Genomic DNA, 23,501 nt, shown 5'->3' on the forward strand with positions numbered 1-23,501 from the left:
AACAAAACAGCATCTCAATAATAATAAGACCAATAACAAGACCAATAATAATAAAAAAACATTTAATGAACTGGTGGCCTTCTGGAAGGTATGTTCATTAACTCTACATGTACTCAATACTTGGTAGGGGCTCCTTTTGCTTTAAACACTGCCTCAGTTCGGCGTGGCATGGAGGTGATCAGTTTGTGGCACTGCTGAGGTGGTCTGGAAGCCCAGGTTTCTTTGACAGTATCCTTCAGCTCATCTGTTTTTGGTCTCTTGTTTCTCATCTTCCTCTTGACAGTAATCCATAGATTCTCTCTGGGGTTCAGGTCTGGTGAGTTGCTGGCCAGTCAAGCACACCAACAACATGGACATTTAACAAACGTTTGGTGCATTTGGTAGTGTGGGCACGTGCCAAATCCTGCTGGAAAATGAAATCAGCATCTCCAAAAAGCTGGTCAGCAGAGGGAAGCATGAAGTGCTCCAAATTTCTTGGTAAACTGGGACTTTGTTTTCAAAAAACACAATGGACCTACACCAACAGATGACATCGCACCCCAAATCATCACAGACTGTAGAAACTTAACCCTTCACTTCAAGCAACTGGGCTTCTCCACGCTTCCTCCTGACTCTAGGACCTTGGTTTCCAAATTGAATACAAAACTTGCTCTAATCTGAAAAGAGGACTCAGGACCACTGGGGAACAGTCCAGTTCTTCTCCTCAGTCCAGTTAAGACGCCTCTGACGTTGTCTGTGGTTCAGTAAATCTCTTGACACATCTGTGTGTGTTTGCTCTTGATGCCTTGACCCCAGCCTCAGTCCATTCCTTGTGAAGTTCACTCAAATACTTGAACTGATTTCGCTTGACAATCCTCATAAGGATGCGGTTCTCTCTCGGTTGATTGTGCATCTTTTTCTTCCACACTTTTTCCTTCCACTCAACTTTCTGTTAACATGCTTGGATACAGCACTCTGTGAACAGCTTCTTTGGCAATGAATGTTTGTGGCTTACCCTCCTTGTGAAGGGTGTCAATGATTGTCTTCTGGACAACTGTCAGATCAGTCTTCCTTATGATTGTGTAACCTAGTGAACCAAACTGAGAGACCATTTTGAAGGCACAGGAAACCTTTGCGGGTGTTTTGAGTTGATTAGCTGATTGGCATGACATCATATTCTAATTTGTTGAGATTGTGAATTGATGGGTTTTTGATAAATTTAATCCAAAATCATAACAATTTAAAGAAGCAAAGACTTCAACTACTTCAGTCTGTGTGCACTGAATTTATTTCCCAATTTGAGTTGAATTACTGAAATAAATTAACTTTTCCACAACATTCTAGATGCACCTGTATAAGGGTTGTGGCTTTTCGTGGAAATTAATGCAGTGACTCAATCATAACACGTAAATGACGTATAACTCATTTCACGTTCTGTTGTCGCCACCTTCTGGTGTGAATATGAAAGCACTCCGAACGAATCAATGAATTAATCTTTTTGGTAAAAGAATTTACAAGACTCGATTCACTGGGATGAATCAAAGACTCGTTTGAGAAGCCAGATGCCTCGCCTCGAAGTGGACGAAAGTAATCTGCAGTGGTCAAGGAAAAAAATAAAATATATCCAGTCAAGACGGACACTCACCTCTCATAATGGATCACACACATACGAGATCAAAAACTAATAATGTAGATGTTTTATTTTCTATTGCATTAATATGCAAGCAAATATGATGAACAAGATCACAAGTATAGTACATGCTTTAACCCCCCCCCCCCCCACCAAAATGTTTGCATTCATTTTTAGTTTGATAAAGACACCTATTTTATTTTATTCCATGCATAAATGCATCAACAAATGAGTGTTTGTAATAAAAATAAATAAATAAATAAAGTAAAATGAAATGAAATAAATTTAAATAAATAAATACATGATCAGGGATGGGAAAAAATCTAACATTTTAGAAGAGAACAAAATAAAATGAGCATTAATAAGCTGTGTCATTAGCAGTGTTGGAGGAAACACAATAACTTGGATAGAGATGACTCTTTTCAAGTAACTAAAGTACCACAATACTTTTACAATAAAAACAACTGAGTTCAACAAAAAAAGGGAAAAAAAGGGAATGAAAGTCCATTTACTTATTGACTGACAGCTCTCTTGTCCTCATGTTGAGAGGAATCAGGAGTGAGTGCAGAAGCGCTGTGTGAACATGCTTTCTGTAGTTCTGGACTAAATGTCAACATTTAGCACTAAAACTGATTTAGTATTCCTCAAAATGAATACAACTGAAAAAAGCAAACTCAGAATGTGATGCAAACCTGCAATATGGTAAATAGCACAAATATCCTTTATGTATTTAATCCAGCTTTATTAACCAGTGTCTATGCTGCTGACCGTTGATGATCCAGTTCAACCGTACTGTAATGACTTTAGATAACCTGCATCTTTTTCTTCATTCAATCCAGAACAGCAGCGCAGCTGAAAGGTTAGTTTGACATGATTTTACAGACATAAAGGTTGTACAGACAAGAATTTATATTTCCTTCAGCCTGAGGCTTATTCATTTCACTTCTGGTGTAAATGGCCTTTTACAATTGCCAAAATAAAAACCAATCAAGCAAGCCCAACTCAGATGAGCGTCACAATTTCCAAACACTCCTTCAGATCCCAAAAGCTGAGAGTGATGCAGGGAACCGGGGAAGATTTGTTTTTGTGGGCCAAAACCGGAAATGAGATAGCATTTAAACACTCTCAGTTCCATCGTCCTGATGTCAGTGGGTTTTTGGTTAAATAAGGTCTGTGAGTTGTCAGAAGTGACAGTGACAGTGACGCTGAGGTCATGTGTCTGTGGTGTGGTGTAGTTCATCATACAGTTTACCATAAACCCATGTGTCCATGTGGAGATTGACCTGCCTAAAATTGAAGCATATTACAGAATTGAGTGGGCGAGAACTAAGCTGGGCTTATAACACAGCAAAAGAGGAACTCCTTTAACAAAATTCAAATCAGAAAAAATACTGCTGATGAAAAAGAACGGGTTGAATGTTAACCACTTTCGTTTCCATATAACTATAAATTATGATACAAGCTCATCAGCATGCATTGATTAATATAATTTTTTTCTTTCTTTTTTTTTAAAGTGCTCATCCGACCAACTTAGTCGCAAAAGAGCGATCCCAAATGGCACCCTAAACCCTCGTGGTCTTCCTCTGCGTCCGTACTTTTGTGAACTAATGCTTTGACTGTCGAGTGTGCAGAGCTCGCGCCGGTGCGGATCGAGGGCACATAAAGGCCACATAGGGGGCGCTCGCGAGCACCCTCGCTAAAATCGAAAATTTAATTTTTCCCACCACTTTTCAAAGCAAAGTTAAGCCACTGACGTCTGCCAATTGTATTCCGGCTTCCAAATTGACAAAAGTTGTGTTTCTTTGTGAAGATTATCATGATGACAAAACAAGCAGACGATTCATAAACGTTGGTTGATCACAGAGTTTATTCTCTGAAATAATTTGAAAGCCAATAGAAAATCAAATCTGGGTGATTCCAGCTTTCAGAAGAATATGCCCTAACTGCAGTGTGAGAAGGAAAATGGCTTTAATAAATACTTCGATTAAGCAAATAAAGTTAATTTAGCCTATAAATAAAAAAAAAATTCTATTTTTTTAATAAACTATGCTTACTATGCTTTTTTTTTTTTAAATATATACTTTACAGTTAGTTTATTTATTTATTATTACATAAGTGCCTAAAACTTTACAATAGGCGACTTTAAGATTTTCAGCCAATTTCTCTAAAGAGTGCGTCTGTCTCCGTGTTTCCTGTCACTTCCTGTAATCCACGATGAGATCAGATTTCTGCGTGGAAAAGAAATGCACTGCTTGATCGATTCGAAACTGATTCGATTTCGATACGAAAGATTATTAGAATGTGTCTCAATGTGAGTTGATTGGCTCCTGCACGTGTCACTCACTGACTCGAGAGAGAGAGAGAGAGAGAGAGAGAGAGAGAGAGAGAGAGAGAGAGAGAGCGAGAGCGATGGGTGATGTGCGCTTCAGGAGAGCACTCTTTCTTCTCATCTTCACACACTTGCTCCAGATGCGTGTGTGAAATGTGGCTCACTCGGAAACGGTGGACTATCTGCACCATAAGCATCCTGCTGATAGTCTACAAGACGACAGATATCGGCAGGAATGAAGCGCATCAGAGAACTGGATTGACAAGGTAAGGTTACAGAGTGAATTACCTCCTCATCTAATCAGCATCGGAAGTCTGATTGAGCTGTAGTCTCTAGCACTAAGCATTCATTTCTGCTCATTTGTTTATTGATTTGTATCATAGACCTCCTATTGTAAACTATAGTTCACGAGCCCTGCTGTTGTTTCATCTCAACTGAATTAAGATCGATTCACACTGTCCTTTGTTTGAGTCGAAATGGCTTTTTTTGTTCTTGCACACCCTTGTGAAAAAGAAGTGCAACTGATTGTAATCAATGTGCACTAGTTGTGTAGCCTACTTTACATCTGAATATATTTATTTAATATGCTATTATATATTAATAAGAATTATATTTCCGATAAAAAGGTGCAATTTAAAAATCATCATGTTGTAATAACATAAATAGTAATAACATGACAAATGAGTTTCAGAAGAAGTGATTTTAAAGTATATTTTAGTTGCCATAAATGCTTGCCAGATTTAGATCTGACTTGTGTGTGTGTGTGTGTGTGTGTGTGTGTGCGTGAGAGTTGTGTGTTGTTCTTTAAGTAAGAGGACAGCTCACAGACAGCTCACGCTCATCAGATGTGGTTTCCTTTAGTCTCTTGCACTCTGGTTGCACATCACTGAAAAACAGAAGTGGAAAAAAACTGACAGTAAATGTCAACTGAACCTAAAGCTGAGTCTTCTCACAGGTTTCGATGTGATTTCATGTGACATGAGTCTTTTGATGCTTTGCAGCGACAGTTTGCTCATTTACAAAATGCAGATTCGTACAAACTTGCTCCTCAAAGAAAAAGAACACCAAGCACTTCTAGTAAAAGTACAAATATCAAAAAATTTAATCAAGATATAAGCAAAATTACATGAGATACTACGTGTCTTTGTCTGAAAAATGTATCAAATGTAAGTTTGAGTTTATGCTTACAAAATAAATAAATAAAAGTTCTGAATCCAGAGAATATACCACAAAATCTTACAAAAACACAGCAACAAATGACTGGACAGATGACAACTCAAACACAATATGCTGGATAATGAGAACAGGAAACAGATCAGCAGCAGGGTTATGAGTGTGAACTGAAACTAAAACTAATAAAAAAAACATTTGCATTACTTGAAATAAACATTCGTTGAAATATAATATGTAAAACAACAACAACAACACAAACTTCAGCTAGTTGCAAGACAATGTGCAATTTTCATTTAGGTGAAGTACTAAAAATAAAAATATATAAAAATAACAAATACAAATGGGAAAAACACAAAGCAAAACTACTAAAACTCATACTAAAAAATGAAAACAGAAAATCAATACAAATAAAGGCGATGCTTTACTTTAAGGACCAATTCTCAATATTAACTGTTTACTCACATATTATCTGTTTATTAGTACAGATAAAGCACATATTAATGCCTTATTCTAGATCCCTTAATCCACCCCATACCTAAACTTATCAATGACCTTACTGAATATTAATAAACAGATGATTAGTTTATTAAGGAAGAAATGCAGGTAATGATCAGATCTAACTGAACAGTGATCAATGACACCAAAACACCGATATAACCAATCAATAACTCAGGAAAAGAGTTTTGTTTGGGTGATGTGTCTGTGAGTCTGATGGCAGCATGTCTTAAACTGGTTGTGCAGGTTTTTTTTCCTCTCTGATATCATGATGGATACCAGTGCTGCTGTACACGGCATGGTGCTTTCTTTTTGTTATGAGAGTATATTAATGAGTCTGATTACACAAACACAATATCAAACTTAATGCATCAGTGCCAGAGCGTGTAGTTACTGTTTGTCACATTGCCATTTGAACAGGAAGTCTGAGCCAGGTTCCTTCAGACTGATGGTCAACAGCTCTGAGAAACATTTCAGCTTTGATTTACGCGATCTGAGTGACATGGGAGTGGGATGGAAGAGCAATGCCACCCTTGTGACCATCATAAGGTGAGAAACCATGTGCTTCATGCTGCAACATTTGAAAGGGACGAGGATTAGAGATATTGCTTAATAGACTGTCCTGTGACTTGCTCAGAGCATGACCACACGGGGTTATTTTTCGAGTATGTTTTGCAGGCTGGTGTGGTTATGAACTTATGAGTAATCTGTGGTGTTTATTCATTTCAACACATGGAAAGGAAGGACGTACTTCGCTTCTTGGACGCGGAGAGAGACGTGTCTGTTCTCAAGAGCAGTTTTAAACCAGGCGATAAGGTCCGCTACGTTCTGGACCGACGCAGGACATTCGATATTTCTCAGACGCTACACAGTTTACTCCCTGAAGTCTCTCCACTGAAGAACAAGTCGTTCAAGACCTGCGCTGTGGTGGGAAACTCAGGCGTTCTGCTAAAGAGCAGATGTGGGAAGGAGATAGACAGCCATGGATTTGTTATACGGTAATGTATTTACTTCTTTGCGGTGATCTAATTATTACGGTCTTATGGCAAGGCACAGAGTCTAATAAGGTCTAAATGGTCATTTATCTCTCACTGCATCAGTGTTTTCCTGCTGGTAACTTGGCTTGAACACTATTTGATTCCCATTTTTTGGAAACCTGAACCAGGAGCAAAATCTTTAAGTAATTTAGAAGCTTTTAATACTTCACCTCTAAAATGAAAATCCAACTTTCCAAACCAGTGTTGTTTTAATTTCATTGAGATACAGTTTTAGTTTTTGTGGTAACACTTTGCAATAAGGCTCCATTAGTCAATGCATTAAATAGCATTAACTAACAATGAACAATACATTTATTACAGTATTTATTAATCTTTGTTAATGTTAATGAAAATACACTTGTTTATTGTAAGTTCATGTTAACAAGCACAACTTTTGATTTTAATAATGCCTTTTTAATAATGTTTACTAAAGTAGTTAACTAATGAACCTTATTGTAAAGTGTTACCGTTATAATATTCGATAAAATTTGATATTTTTATATTTATATAAAATATATTTATTTTATATTTATTATAAAAAAATATATATTATTTTTAGATATTTAGTACTTAAAGTACTAAAATAGTTAAAATGAATGAGAAAGTGAGCTGTCCAGATGAAATAAAATTTTATTTCATTTCAGCTAATTAAGGATAAAAACGCCTGTTCCAAACATGTATGACTTTCTTTCATGAAACAAAAATGAAAGTATATTTAATTAATTATTATATTTAATGCACAGGCTTAAGCCCAGGGCCCTGGGCTGGGGGAGGGCCCCGATGATGCCGGAAAATATTGTAATGGGATTTTATAATTCGTTGGCTGTCCCTTTAAAATTACGCTTTATCGCTTTGCTTTGAACACACGTGCGGACGTTGCAAGTCCTGCTCGCAGGGCCGTCGCTAGTGGGGTGAAAGGTGTGGACTATTATAGGGGCCCCCGGCGATCTCAACCTTCTGGCTGAAGCCAGTAAAGAAAAATGAAAACAATTAAATTAAAATGAAAGAACCACACCAAAGCTGTGGATTATAATAATTTTTTGTTAGCGAAATACAGCGAAACAGACGATTTGGAGTCTTAAATGTTAGTCACTTGATATTAAGTTCTTGTTTATTAAACTGTACGCTGAATAAAATCATCACATTAGTAATCATGCTAATATTTGGTGAAAAACGGCACTCTTTGTGTAATATTGGTTAACATAGATATTCAATTATATAAATATGAAATATATACAGGGGCATATTTGAATTCTGACGCATTAAGACTAAATCACGTGCACAAGTCTAATTTAGTCCGACTAGACTACATCGTGTAGTGCATGCGTGCACAGAATGGGTGTGTTTTTGTTTGTTTTTTGTAAAGTGAGATGCACACTCGATAATATCAGATCGTTAAATCAACAATCACGATATCATAGACTACATAAAACGCACAACCTACAGCACTGGCCCGATCGGGCAAGTGACCGTAACGTCTACTGTCCCGAGCGTCATTCACACTAGCCTCGGGCAATCGGGCAGTCCTTATTGTCGAGCCCTGGAAGAGGTAAAGCCCAGGGGCCCCTTATAATCTTAATGCGGCCCTGCATAGAGTGTTTTATTAATTGCAACTGAGGCTGTTAAATGCTAACAGTGACGCAGAAAAAACAAACAAACAAAAAACATCATAATGGTATGTGTGACGGATAACTTGTGCACTGTAATTATAGCTATAGCTTTGTGTGAGGAACAATCTTTAATTTTAAGTAATTATTTACGGATAATCTGTCCTTTAAATCTCATCTGCACATGCATTAAATTCAGTTATGCTGTATGATTCATTTGAATTATGCTTGACATGGTTAAATGGGAATTTTATGATGGCTTTGTGATGCTCAGTAGCAGTGTGCATATTCGTCACAATTAACAATTAAGGCATATGGATTTGGACTGGTGTTAGCCTTATTTTTAGCCAAAGTTTTATGTTTAGTTTCTTCCTTAAATTGTAATTTATTTGTCTTAATTGCCTGTTCTTTGATCCCCGAGCAGATGTAACCTCGCTCCTCTGGAGGAGTTTGCAGATGATGTGGGTTTGAGATCAGACTTCACCACTATGAACCCCTCCGTGATCCCGCGGGTGTACGGGGGTCTGCAGGACGAAAGACAGCGGGACAGTTTCATCCGGCGTCTACAGCAGCTGAACAACAGCGTGCTCTGGATCCCAGCCTTCATGGTGAAGGGTGGAGAGAGGCACGTGGAGATCGTGAACGAGCTCATTCTTAAACACAAACTCAAAGTGCGCACTGCATATCCTTCACTCCGCCTGATCCACGCTGTACGAGGGTGAGTTATACCAGTAAACATTCCAGAGTTCAATTTTTATTGAACACTTTTCAGAGTAATTACTAGATATGAGCACTTTGACTGAAGTAACATGCTACATGAACAATTGAACTAAACATCAATTAGATTCGATTAGATTCAAGTTTACTCACGTTGTGCAGAGTACAAGTACAATGCAAGGCAATTAGCATCTAACCAGAAGTGCAATTAGCCATTGTGTATTAATAAAATGAGAAGTAAAAAACACAGATGGCTCATTATTCAGAATGAAGAAGTATAAAAACAGATGCGTTTTTCGGAATGAGGTATTTGTAAATATAGAAACATATGGTCAGTGGCTAAATACAGTAGAGTGGGCATTATGAAGTAGACTGTGCAAAGGAATGTGCAACAATAATAACAGATGATGCTATAGTTATTCATATATTTTCGAGGTACGTGTCTTTGATGGATGTCTTTGTCTTTGTGGTTGCCGTACCACACTGATGCAGTTTGTTAAGATGTGGGGGACATTTGAGCTTTCCTTAGCTTCCTAAGGAAGTACAGGTGCTGTTTTGATCAGAATGGTGGTGTTGAGGTTTTGTGGTTTGTGAGGAAACATTCTCAAAAACACACACACCCAGGAATCTGAAACTAGTAACACACTCTATTTCGGCCCCATCAATGTAGATGGGTGTGTGTAGTCCTTCTGAGTCCATCGGGGTCCACAATCAGTTGTTTGGTCTTCTGTGTTGAGTGTGAGATTATTGTCGGCTCACCACACAGCCGTGTGCTGAAACACCTCTCTGTAGGCCGTTTAATCATCTCCGCTCATCAGGCCTACCACTGTGGTGTCGTCTTGATTATAGAGTGATTATGGAGAGGGAGTAGAGAATTGGGCTCAAGACACAGCCCTGAGGTACGCCAGTGTTCAAGGTGAGAATGGAGGAGTTGTAATTGATAATCCTAACACACTGTGGTCTTTTAGTGAGAAAGTCTGAGGTCCAGTTGCAGAGAGAAGGGTTGATGCCAAGATCAGTGAGGTTAGATGTAATCACAGTATTAAAAGCAGAAATGAAGTCATTGAAATTGAATTGAATATCATTCTGACATAAGTGTTGCCTTTATCCAGGTGATTCAGGGAAGTGAGGAGAGCTGAGGTGATGAGCCTGTGAGGGCATGAATGCCTGTTCACATAAACTGAGGATCATTGTTGTTGAATTTATCTTCAATCCGAAATTAGTATTGTATTTAGCAGCTCACAGATTGGCCCTGGATAAACTGTAGTCTTCCTGGTCGCCAGATTTGAAAGCTGTGTCACTTGCTTTTAGCAGGAGTTCAACTTCCTTGCTCATCCGAGGTTTCTAATTGGGGAATATTTTAAATATTACTATTGATCTTTTATTTCTAATAATAATTATATACTTAAAAATACAGATATGATGCTTTCTTCATTAAAACTTCACTCTGAGTCAAGTCAAGTCACCTTTATTTATATAGCGCTTTAAACAAAATACATTGTGTCAAAGCAACTGAACAACATTCATTAGGAAAACAGTGTGTCAATAATGCAAAATGACAGTAAAAGGCAGTTCATCATTGAATTCAGTTATGTCATATCTGTTCAGTTTAAATAGTGTCTGTGCATAGTGAAATATTTAAAATGGGACTGCTGCATAATAAATGAAAATAAAAGAAAGTATTATAGATGTTATGCTGGTTTAATGATAAATTATATGAAACTAACATATTGTATTGAGTCCATTTGTACAGTATGACAAATGTGCACTCGTATGAATCCTCTCTTCAGAACCCAGTCATGATGTAATGACATGATATGATATAAATAAGAAATGCATTGTGTGCTACAGCTTCATTGATTATATGTTTATATGATTATATGTTGGAGTGTAGTTTGAAAGGAAAATTGATTCCCCATTTTGTGAATTGCATATGAAAGAAATTGCATATGAAAGAAAAATGAAAAATATATGTATTTATATTAATACATTAGTGAGTCAATTGATTAATGTATCTGTACATTACTTTGCAATATCTTTTTAAGAGCCTCAGTCTCCCTTGACTTTTCTGACCAACCACTGCTGAAATGGTAAAAATCTATACCTAAAAAGAACTTATAATAACATGAACTTAGTTTGATAAATCCTGTAAAGGTATTGTTTATTGTTATTTCATGACACCTAGTGCATTAACCAATGTTAACTTATCTCACATTTGCAAGGCTGCACCACAATCAGGCCAATCACATTCAGATCTTCCATCGGCGGCCAAACCCAGTCAACAACCGACAGATACAATCAGCTCTTGTCCTTCTTTTTTTCTTGTTTGGTAGTCTTTTGGCCATAGTACGGCAGTAAAGTTTTTTGCAATTTCATAAACTTCTTGAAAATGTTTTTCTAAATCACATTACACCAACATGAAAACAAAGATTAGATTTCTTAACTCGCACTCGATTTAAACTAGTTTCTGTTAAGATTGTATGATTTAACAGCACTATCATCTAAAGTGTACCTTCACTTTATTAAGAGAGCATGTTGAAATGAGTTGTTAGAGACCACATACACTCAAATCTAAAAGAAGTATATATTTTATGTAACATTATACAAAGCAACAAAAGAAAACTTTGCCAACAATGGATTTTTTTAATATATATATATATATACAGGGCTTGACATTAACTTTTTTCTCACTAGCCAATGTGGCTAGTGGTTTTCCAAAGTTACTAGCAACACAGCATTTTTACTAGCCACATTTTTGTTGTTGTGAAACCTGTACCTGAGAAAAGTTGAATATGGCGTGCAAATATTTACTTGAACTAGACTTACAACCGTTTTAAATGTAAAACCACTGTACACACCCAAATCAAGACTACATAAATGTATAACATTACAGGTCATTATCATTAACTCTGACAAGGTTGTATGTAAAGCTTCTTTTTAAAATAAAACCATGTATTAAGATAAAGATATAAAAAAGTAGCTTCTTACTGTATAATAAAAGTGGTGCATGGATGTAGAAGATTAATAAAAAAAGATAAAAACTAAACTGAAAAAAAAAAAAAAACGTTATCATTAGAAACACTGTCTGTTTAAAAATCAGAACCAGACTCAGAATTACTTTATTGAACCACACTGGGAAATTCTTTGTTACAAATTGCAATGGAAAGTAGGTCAGTCTCAAAACCTCACGAAAAATGCATGCCATGGTTCAGACAAAGTTGCTTTTATCTTCATTCAAATTTGAGGGGAACGTTCCTCTCATCATAAAAAACACATTTCAGTTTGTGGCATTTTTGTCCTCCGGCCCTAATAAGGACTACTGGTTAGGTTGCAACCCTCTACGGATACCTTGGCAATTGAATCACCATTGGCTAGTAAATATTTTAGTTTATATATATATATATATATATATATATATATAGAGAGAGAGAGAGAGAGAGAGAGACAAGGAATTTGTTTTAGTGGCATAAGCTTCCTGTACACAGAGACAAAAAACAATTGTTTATAAACAACAAAAGAAGCTCCAGGTTGTTAAGACTGCACCAGACAGCCAGCTCTTTTACCTCCTGTCTGTAAGCAGACTCGTCACCGTCCTGGATGAGACCGATGACTGTAGTGTCGTCTGCAAACTTCAGGAGCTTGACAGAGGGGTCTTGAGAGGTGCAGTCATTGGTGTACACGGAGAAGAGTATGGCGTTATTTTTGTGCCACAATCCTGAGCGAGGAATTGTAAGTTTTGTTTGTAAGTTTACATTATATTTTGAACAGAAATTAACAACTGCAAAAAAAAACAAAACGCTTGAGCAAAGAAAAAACGATTCCATGCTCAATAAATGTATTTGCTTGTTTGCTATTATCCATATTAACATGCAGTTATAACCCCTCTCATGCAGTTTACTCAGGTGCTCTCTTACAAACTTATTCTCTTCACTCCTGTCAATTCCCCCCCCCCTCTCTCTCAACCTCTTAATTCTGTGCGCGCTCAACTCTTGACACACGCTCACTCAACTTACAACAGTGTTACAAGTGTGCCACAGAATCAACCAATCGGAAAATTAAAGGTCAATTGTGATTGGCTGTTGGTCTCCAATCAAATCAAAGCGTGTGTCAAGAGTTGAGCGCACACAAAATTAAGAGGTTGAGAGAGAGAGAGAGAGAGAGAGAGAGAGAGAGAGAGAGAGAGAGAGAGAGAGAGAGAGAGAGAGAGGGACTTGACAGGAGCACAGAGAATACGTTTGTGAGAGAGCACTTGAGTAAACTGCGTGAGAGGGGTTATTATTGCACGTTAATATGGATAGCAAACGAGCAAAAAATACATTTATTGAGCACGGAATCGTTTTTTCTTTGCTCAAGCCATTTCTTTTTTTTTTGCGATTGTTAATTTCTGTTCAAAATATAATGTAATGTGCTTACAAAATATAGTTCTCTGTGATCAAAACTTATTACTCGCTCAAGATCGAGGCACAAAAATAACGCCATATTATGGAGAGGGAGTAGAGAATTGGGCTCAAGACACAGCCCTGAGGTACGCCAGTGTTCAAGGTGAGAATGGAGGAGTTGTAATTGATAATCCTAACACACTGTGGTCTTTCAGTGAGAAAGTCTGAGGTCCAGTTGCAGAGAGAAGGGTTGATGCCAAGATCAGTGAGGTTAGATGTAATCACAGTATTAAAAGCAGAAATGAAGTCATTGAAATTGAATTGAATATCATTCTGACATAAGTGTTGCCTTTATCCAGGTGATTCAGGGAAGTGAGGAGAGCTGAGGTGATGAGCCTGTGAGGTCATGAATTCCTGTTCACATAAACTGAGGATCATTGTTGTTGAATTTATCTTCAATCCGAAGTTAGTATTGTATTTAGCAGCTCACAGATTGGCCCTGGATAAACTGTAGTCTTCCTGGTACAGATTTGAAAGCTGTGTCACTTGCTTTTAGCAGGAGTTCAACTTCCTTGCTCATCCGAGGTTTCTAATTGTGGAATATTTTAAATATTTTATGGGTGGATAGTTTATCGACTCACCTGTTGATGTGGTGCAGAACGGATCTGGTGTAGATAATAATATCTGTGTGTGAGTCCAGTGTTGGTGCACTCACTATTTTATTGTTTATGTTGTCTACGTATACGTATGTAACCTATTTATTAAGGAAGTCAATCTTCAGGAATATTCATAAAATATTGTCTAAAGATGAAATAATCAATAAATCATCAACGTCAATACTAAAAACACATCAAAGACCTCCATATATCATGTAAACGTAGCCTATTTACTATTAATCTGAGTCAAGTCAAGTCACCTTTATTTATATAGCGCTTTAAACAAAATGCATTGTGTCAAAGCAACTGAACAACATGAATTAAGAAAACTGTCTCAATAATGCTAAATGATAGTTAAAGGCAGTTCATCATTGAATTCAGTGATGTCATCTCTGTTCAGTTAAAATAGTGTCTGTGCATAGTGAAATATTTAAAATGGGACTGCTGCATAATAAATGAAAATAAAAGAAAGTATTATAGATGTTATGCTGGTTTAATGATAAATTATATGAAACTAACATATTGTATTGAGTCCATTTGTACAGTATGACAAATGTGCACTCGTATGAATCCTCTCTTCAGAACCCAGTCATGATGTAATGACATGATATGATATAAACAAGAAATGCATTGTGTGCTACAGCTTCATTGATTATATGTTTATATGATTATATGTTGAAGTGCAGTTTGAAAGGAAAATTGATTCCCCATTTTGTGAATTGCATATGAAAGAAATTGCATATGAAAGAAAAATGAAAAATATATGTATTTATATTAATACATTAGTGAGTAAATTGATTAATGTATCTGAACATTATCTTTGCAATATCTTTTTAAGAGCCTCAGTCTCCCTTGACTTTTCTGACCAACCACTGCTGAAATGGTAAAAATCTATACCTAAAAAGAACTTATAATAACATGAACTTAGTTTAATAAATTCTGTAAAGGTATTGTTTATTGTTATTTCATGACACCTAGTGCATTAACCAATGTTAACTTATCTCACATTTGCAAGGCTGCACCACAATCAGGCCAATCACATTCAGATCTTCCATCGGCGGCCAAACCCAGTCAACAACCGACAGATACAATCAGCTCTTGTCCTTCTTTTTTTCTTGTTTGGTAGTCTTTTGGCCATAGTACGGCAGTAAAGTTTTTTGCAATTTCATAAACTTCTTGAATATGTTTTTCTAAATCACATTACACCAACATGAAAACAAAGATTAGATTTCTTAACTCGCACTCGATTTAAACTAGTTTCTGTTAAGATTGTATGATTTAACAGCACTATCATCTAAAGTGTACCTTCACTTTATTAAGAGAGCATGTTGAAATGAGTTGTTAGAGACCACATACACTCAAATCTAAAAGAAATATATATTTTATGTAACATTATACAAAGCAACAAAAGAAAACTTTGCCAACAATGGATTTTTTAAATATATATATATATATATATATATATATACAGGGCTTGACATTAACTTTTTTCTCACTAGCCAATGTGACTAGTGGTTTTCCAAAGTTACTAGCAACACAGCATTTTTACTAGCCACATTTTTGTTGTTGTGAAACCTGTACCTGAGAAAAGTTGACTATGGCGTGCAAATATTTACTTGAACTAGACTTACAACCGTTTTAAATGTAAAACCACTGTACACACCCAAATCAAGACTACATAAATGTATAACATTACAGGTCATTATCATTAGCTCTGATAAGGTTGTATGTAAAGCTTCTTTTTAAAATAAAACCATGTATTAAGACAAAGATATAAAAAAGTAGCTTCTTACTGTATAATAAAAGTGGTGCATGGATGTAGAAGATTAATAAAAAAAGATAAAAACTAAACTGAAAAAAAAAACAAAAAACGTTATCATTAGAAACACTGTCTGTTTAAATATCAGAACCAGACTCAGAATTACTTTATTGAACCACAATGGGAAATTCTTTGTTACAAATTGCAATGGAAAGTAGGTCAGTCTCAAAACCTCACGAAAAATGCATGCCATGGTTCAGACAAAGTTGCTTTTATCTTCATTAAAATTTGAGGGGAACGTTCCTCTCATCATAAAAACACATTTCAGTTTGTGGCATTTTTGTCCTCCGGCCCTAATAAGGACTACTGGTTAGGTTGCAACCCTCTACGGATACCTTGGCAATTGAATCACTATTGGCTAGTAAATATTTTAGTTTATATATATATATATATAGAGAGAGAGAGAGAAGAGAGAGAGAGACAAGGAATTTGTTTTAGTGGCATAAGCTTCCTGTACACAGAGACAAAAAACAATTGTTTATAAGCCAGCCAGCTTCTTAACCTCTTGTCTGTAAGCAGACTCATCACCGTCCTGGATGAGACCGATGACTGTAGTGTCGTCTGCAAACTTCAGGAGCTTGACAGAGGGGTCTTGAGAGGTGCAGTCATTGGTGTACACGGAGAAGAGTATGGCGTTATTTTTGTGCCTCAATCCTGAGCTAGGAATTGTAAGTTTTGAGCACAGAGAACTATATTTTGCAAGCACATTACATTATATTTTGAACAGAAATGAACAACTGCAAAAAAAAGAAAACCGCTTGAGCAAAGAAAAAACGATTCCATGCTCAATAAATGTATTTGCTTGTTTGCTATTATCCATATTAACATGCAGTTATAACCCCTCTCATGCAGTTTACTCAGGTGCTCTCTCACAAACTTATTCTCTGCGCTCCTGTCAAGTCCCTCTCTCTCTCTCTCAACCTCTTAATTCTGTGCGCGCTCAACTCTTGACACACGCTCGCTCAACTTACAACAGTGTTACAAGTGTGCCACAGAATCAACCAATCAGAAAATTAAAGGTCAATTGTGATTGGCTGTTGGTCTCCAATCAAATCAAAGCGTGTGTCAAGAGTTGAGCGCACACAAAATTAAGAGGTTGAGAGAGAGAGAGAGAGAGAGAGAGAGAGAGAGAGAGAGAGAGGGACTTGACAGGAGCGCAGAGAATACGTTTGTGAGAGAGCACTTGAGTAAACTGCGTGAGAGGGGTTATTATTGCACGTTAATATGGATAGCAAACAAGCAAATACATTTATTGAGCACGGAATCGTTTTTTCCTTGCTCAAGCCATTTCTTTTTTTTTTTTGCGATTGTTAATTTCTGTTCAAAATATAATGTAATGTGCTTGCAAAATATAGTTCTCTGTGATCAAAACTTACAATTACTCGCTCAAGATCGAGGCACAAAAATAACGCCATAGAAGAGCAGAGGGGAGAGAACACATCCCTGAGGTGTACCAGTGCTGGTGGAGCAGCTGTTTTACATGAATTTCCCCAGTCTCACAGTGTTGCCTATCTGTCAGAAAGCTGGTGATCCACTGACAGATAGAGCTAGGGACAGAGAGCTGGGTCAGTTTGGTCTGGAGAGCTTTTTGGATGATGTATATAATATTTGTTAAATTGCACAGTTTAAAAAAAAAAATACACTTTTAACATCAGTACACTTTGTCATGATTCTGCCCTCGTGTCCTTGATTTTTCCCTAGTCTTGAGGCAGGATCATGACAGACCCGTGTTTTGTGTACAAGCACATGGCCTTGTCTTTGGGCCATGTGGTTGTGTTGTCTCGTTCCCTTGCCCCGCCCCCCTTGTTATCCTAGTCTTGTCGTGATTGTCCTATCTGTGCCACCTGTCATGTCTTAATTGTTCCCCCTATTTAGATCTCCTAGTGTGCTCTGTCTTGCGTTGGTTCATTGTGATTGTACCTCATATGTGTTCCTTTGAGATTGTGCCACACTGTGATTGTTCCTACATGTGATTGTTCCTACATGTGATTGTTCCTACATGTGATTGTTCCTACATGTGATTGTTCCTACATGTGATTGTTCCTACATGTGAGTGTTCCTACATGTGAGTGTTCCTACATGTGAGTGTTCCTACATGTGACTGTTCCTACATGTGATTGTTCCTACATGTGACTGTTCCTACATGTGATTGTTCCTACATGTGAGTGTTCCTACATGTGATTGTTCCTACATGTGATTGTTCCTACATGTGATTGTTCCTACATGTGATTGTTCCTACATGTGATTGTTCCTACATGTGATTGTTCCTACATGTGAGTGTTCCTACATGTGATTGTTCCTACATGTGATTGTTCCTACATGTGATTGTTCCTACATGTGAGTGTTCCTACATGTGATTGTTCCTACATGTGATTGTTCCTACATGTGAGTGTTCCTACATGTGAGTGTTCCTACATGTGAGTGTTCCTACATGTGAGTGTTCCTACATGTGAGTGTTTACCTTACCGTGAGTCTTTGTTTATAGTTAGTATTTAGAGTCCTTGTTTATCTTGTCAGCCCAGTCCTGTTTAGTTATTTAGTCTTTACCTTACTCCGTGTTTTCCCCCTCGTGGGTTTTGTTTTCCCCTTTTTGTATTAAATAAATCCTGTGTTGTGATCCCTGTCTGCACTTGAGTTCCTCCCTTGCCAAAACCCTGACAGCATGAACTGACCACCAAGGAACTCAGCAGGCAGGAGGGCCTCCGAGCTTCAGCGACAGGCGGAATTCCGGAGGCAGTGCTGGATGTCATCCCCCACTGACAGGAAGGGGGTCACCCTCCCATACTCGCCCGAGGGGGAGTGGATCCTCCAAAATTATGCCCGGCTGTGGGAGAGCCTCTCCCAGGAGGAGCCACAGAGGTCCCCTCCACCTACCCATCTGCCAACGATTCCAGAGGGTCGTGTCCTGGCATTGGCAACCCTGGGGGATCAGGCAAGTCCCTCCCAGAATCCTGAGGCACCTCTCACTACCTTCAGTCTCCCCAACAAGCGAGGGAGACGGTTTTCGTGGGAGTCAGCCTCGGAATCGTCGGCGTCAGAGTCCGCCCTGCCAGAGACCGAACTTCCCCAACCCGTCTCTGTCCCTGCTGTGACCTCTGCACCGCGACCTAGGAGGAAGAGGAAGAAGGGGTCTCCCGGTTCTGTGACTCTGTCTCCTCCTGCAGCGGTGAGCGTGCCCGAGCCAGCAGCGGTGAGCGTGCCCGAGCCAGCAGCGGTGAGCGCTGGCATGCCCGAGCCAGCAGCGGTGACCCTTGAACCCAAACCGGCAAATAAGACAACTGTTTTCAAGTCTGCAGTCGTGAGGGCGGAGGAGAGAGCCGCGGCCGACTCTGCAGCAGAAACTCTACTACAGTCTGTATCATCTCGTAAGGAGATGCCGGTTATGATAGCTGCTAAAGCCTTGTCTGATTATTTGTCTTGTCCAGATCCTAGAAGTCCCCGCCAGGCCTGTCTTGTCCCCAGACCCTGTCCCCAGAAATCCCGAGTGTCCAGCTGTTGTCCCCCCGCGTCCAGCTGTTGTCGTCTCCCCGTGTCCTGTTGTCTCCCCGTGCCCAGTAGATGTTGTCTCCCCGTGACCAGTAGATGTTGTCTCCCCGTGCCCAGCTGTCTCCCCGTGTCCTGGTGATGTAGTCGCCCCTCGTCCTGTTGATGTTGTCCTGTGTCTGCTCCTGTCATGTCCTCTGTCAGTTGTCCAGAGACCTCTCACTGCCCGGACCCCTCGTCGTCAGCCTTCGTCCCGTCCTCCTAAGACTCCTGCCCCACCCACTCACCCTGGTCTGTCCCCCATGAACTTTTTGGTCCCACCTCCTCCCCTTCCCTGTTTGTTTTTTTTTGAAATGCCACCCTAACCCTGCCGTTGTGTATTCATGTTTGCCTTTGTTATTATTTGTCATGTCTTGTTGGTTTGTGTCTGTGTCCCAGTCTGTCATGTCAGTCATGTCCCGTGTTTGATGTTCCCTCGAGGAGCGTCTGGAAGCCGCTCCTTAAGGGAGGGGTTCTGTCATGATTCTGCCCTCGTGTCCTTGATTTTTCCCTAGTCTTGAGGCAGGATCATGACAGACCCGTGTTTTGTGTACAAGCACATGGCCTTGTCTTTGGGCCATGTGCTTGTGTTGTCTCGTTCCCTTGCCCCGCCCCCCTTGTTATCCTAGTCTTGTCGTGATTGTCCTATCTGTGCCACCTGTCGTGTCTTAATTGTTCCCCCTATTTAGATCTCCTAGTGTGCTCTGTCTTGCGTTGGTTCATTGTGATTGTACCTCATATGTGTTCCTTTGAGATTGTGCCACACTGTGATTGTTCCTACATGTGAGTGTTTACCTTACCGTGAGTCTTTGTTTATAGTTAGTATTTAGAGTCCTTGTTTATCTTGTCAGCCCAGTCCTGTTTAGTTATTTAGTCTCTACCTTACTCCGTGTTTTCCCCCTCGTGGGTTTTGTTTTCCCCTTTTTGTATTAAATAAATCCTGTGTGATCCCTGTCTGCACTTGAGTACCTCCCTTGCCAAAACCCTGACACACTTAACATCAGTCAGTCAAGCTTTATAATAATCAAGTATTTTTTTAATATAGCTTAAGTAATTAGAAATAAATTTGGTATGAATGCATATAAGCCATTTTAACTGAACATTTTAAGTTGAGAGGTGGTTGTTTTTTTCTGTCATTCAGTGTTTCTGACAACAACAAAAACATTGGGGAAAAAACTAACAGAAATACTGATTTGATGACTTGAATTCTGACAATAAGAACTATAAAACACACTAAGGATTACTAAGGATTAATGAGCTGCTGGATTCATGAATATTAATCAGGCTTTGTGCATTTGCTTGAGCTGATTTGCTGAAATCAAAACAGGGGAGATAATAGGTGAGCGCCAGCCAATGGGATTGCTGTTTGCACATTAACTCTGCCCACTACCGGAAAACCCAGCTGTTCTTAAAAGATGAAGTCTTCCATAGGAACGCTGTTATTTTGACAGGAAAATACAACAAAGAATATTGTTTAAATGTAGCATGTCAATTCAGGGAAGTCGTGGCCTAATGGTTAGAGGGTTGGACTCCCAATTGAAGGGTTGTGAGTTCTAGTCTCGGGCCGGACGGAATTGTGGGTGGGGTAGTGCATGAACAGCTCTCTCTCCACCTTCAATTCCATGACTTAGGTGCCCTTGAGCAAGGCATCGAACCCCCAACTGCTCCCCGGGCACCGCAGCATAAATGGCTGCCCACTGCTCCGGGTGTGTGTGTGTGTTCACTGCTCTGTGTGTGTGCATTTCGGATGGGTTAAATGCAGAGCACAAATTCTGAGTATGGGTCACCATACTTGGCTGAATGTCACTTCACTGAATGTCACTTCACTTTCACTTTCACTCACTCACTCTCCTTCTCTCTCTATGTGTGTGTGAGAGAAAGCGACGGGGATGTGTGCGTCTTCACACTAGAGTTTACAGTACATTAAACACTGGTGTGCTGCGCATCCACTGAGATGAACTGAGAAATATCACAGATCGCTTGAAGGGAGTTGTAGTGTCATAGTCTCACACTGCAATATGACTTATTTCAGATGCCTTTTAAAAACATTATAATTATTCTACCCGCCAAACTGGCTAGTTGGAGTCACTGTGTTACCCGCCACGAGCAAAATCCCCCCGCATTTGGTGGGTTGGCGGGTGTTAATGTCAAGCCCTGTATATATATATATATATATATTTTTTTTTAAGTTGTTGTTGTTGTTGACTTTTTTGGTCCTTTCTTATGCACCCATCCATTGCCAGCAGGTGTGTGATGATGTTTGCTAATTGATGTAACAATATACAAAAAATAAAAGCAACGAAAAAGACAAAAGCACTACAACTTTGAATAATAATGATAATAATTGCTTTAGAAGTCTGATGCCAGTGTGACTACAAAAGGTCCAACAGACCCTAAATCAACCAAAAATATTCAAGGCATCATCCTAATAAATATAATGTGAATAATACATGTGGAATAACTAGGAATGTTTTTTTTTTTCTCTTAGGTTCTGGCTTACAAATAAGATCAATATCAAACGGCCCTCTACTGGATTATTGATGTACACAATGGCTACACGCTTCTGTGATGAAATCCACCTGTATGGATTCTGGCCTTTCCCCAAAGACGGTAAAGGAAATCCCGTTAAATACCATTACTATGACGGACTGAAATATCGCTATTTTTCCAGTGCGGGTCCCCACCGGATGCCGCTGGAGTTCAAGACGCTGAAGACGCTGCACAGTAAGGGTGCGCTCAAACTGACAACCTCTGAATGCACGTATGCTTGACATGCAGCTGATGGACGGACGCTCAAGAAAACAAACTCAAATGACAGAAGGAGTGTGCCTTCTACTGGAAACTCTTACCGGTTCATCCCAAGACTTCTGGTTCATTTACTATAGAGAAAGTGCAATGCTTTAGACACTGAACAAACTTCCAAATGACAGCTGAAACAGTCCTGCTCAGTGCTTTGATACTGTATATTAGGATCTTGGTAAGCGATCTTGTCTGAAAATGTCTTACTCAAAAGTTGCCAAAGATGCCGTTCCATCCGTGTTTGAGTTTGAGTTTAGTTCTTTGTCTGTCCTGTACTCTTTAGTATATAGAAACATCATTATTGTCTGTTTCACACAGTTCACAGATCTCCTTGGTCACACATGTCCAAACGGCTTCATGAGCAGTTTCTTTTCAGTTCCCTTCTAAGGGAATAAAAAACCCTAAATGTGTGATGTTGATGAATTTGCTGTGAATATGGGTCATTTGGTTAGTGTGTTTTCTCCCACACTATCAATTTTTTACTGACATGTAATTTTTATAATACTTGATGATTGATAATGATTTTCTGTTTATTATCAGGAACACATTTCTGGTTTGTTATCAATGAACCGTGTGGTTGCACCTAGAAAAGAAAAGAAATAAAAACACTGGTATATATCGTCCTCAGATTTACACTGTGTGAATGTGATTGAGTGTGTTATGTGTATGTTGTCTTTCTTTATCAAATGCACTGGTGCATGTCAGAATGTATCGGCATGCATGAAACGGATGACTTGAATATAATAATGCCTTACATTATTTATGTGCCATTATATTGTGTATGTTACTGGTCGAAGTGGCTTGAGAATGGTTTATTAGTAAAAACATTCGGAGCAGATTGTTGATGCAGAACTGTTTTTATCTCAAATGATGAGCAAAAACTGTACATGTACTGTATGTATAATGTATGTATAATGTATGTGCTTCAGGGCTCTCTGAACGAAGGCATCAGTGTCTTACAGTATTCATTATAGTTTTTCTGCTTCAGTGTTTTATTCTTTTATTTATTTTGTAATGTATTTTGTATTTTTAAACAAATCTTGTTTTTATTTTATACTTCTTTTGTTGTTGTTGTAATTTCTTTTGACAGTTCTGAAGTTGATTTCATGTTTTAATGCCAAATTTATATGTGGAAATACATTTTAGACAAAAGCATAAATCATCTCCTGAATTTGTGCCCACAGTGAAGTGACGTGTGATACTCCTACATGAGAAATCAATATATGAGCCTGTTCCTTCGACAGTACGACTTTACAACTGAATAAAACAATACAAATGACTAATAATTAAACTGATAAAGGATTATATCTAGATAGATACTATAAATTACAGTTTACTCTAAATTAAACCAATTAATAA

General features: G+C 38.5%; 1 protein-coding gene across 1 annotated transcript; it reads left to right on the top strand.

Moving 5' to 3' along the window:
- Positions 1 to 3,867: 3,867 nt before the first annotated feature.
- LOC113053995 (CMP-N-acetylneuraminate-poly-alpha-2,8-sialyltransferase) lies at positions 3,868 to 23,301 on the top strand. The gene is made up of 5 exons (XM_026219195.1): positions 3,868 to 4,204; positions 6,027 to 6,155; positions 6,347 to 6,604; positions 8,675 to 8,968; positions 21,832 to 23,301. Exons 1-5 carry the CDS (start codon positions 4,026 to 4,028, stop codon positions 22,112 to 22,114), a joined length of 1,143 nt encoding a protein of 380 aa, XP_026074980.1. The 5' UTR covers positions 3,868 to 4,025; the 3' UTR covers positions 22,115 to 23,301.
- The last annotated feature ends 200 nt before the right edge of the window (positions 23,302 to 23,501 follow it).

The sequence above is a fragment of the Carassius auratus genome, chromosome 35 (genome assembly GCF_003368295.1).
Source record: "Carassius auratus strain Wakin chromosome 35, ASM336829v1, whole genome shotgun sequence".
NCBI lineage: Eukaryota > Metazoa > Chordata > Actinopteri > Cypriniformes > Cyprinidae > Carassius > Carassius auratus.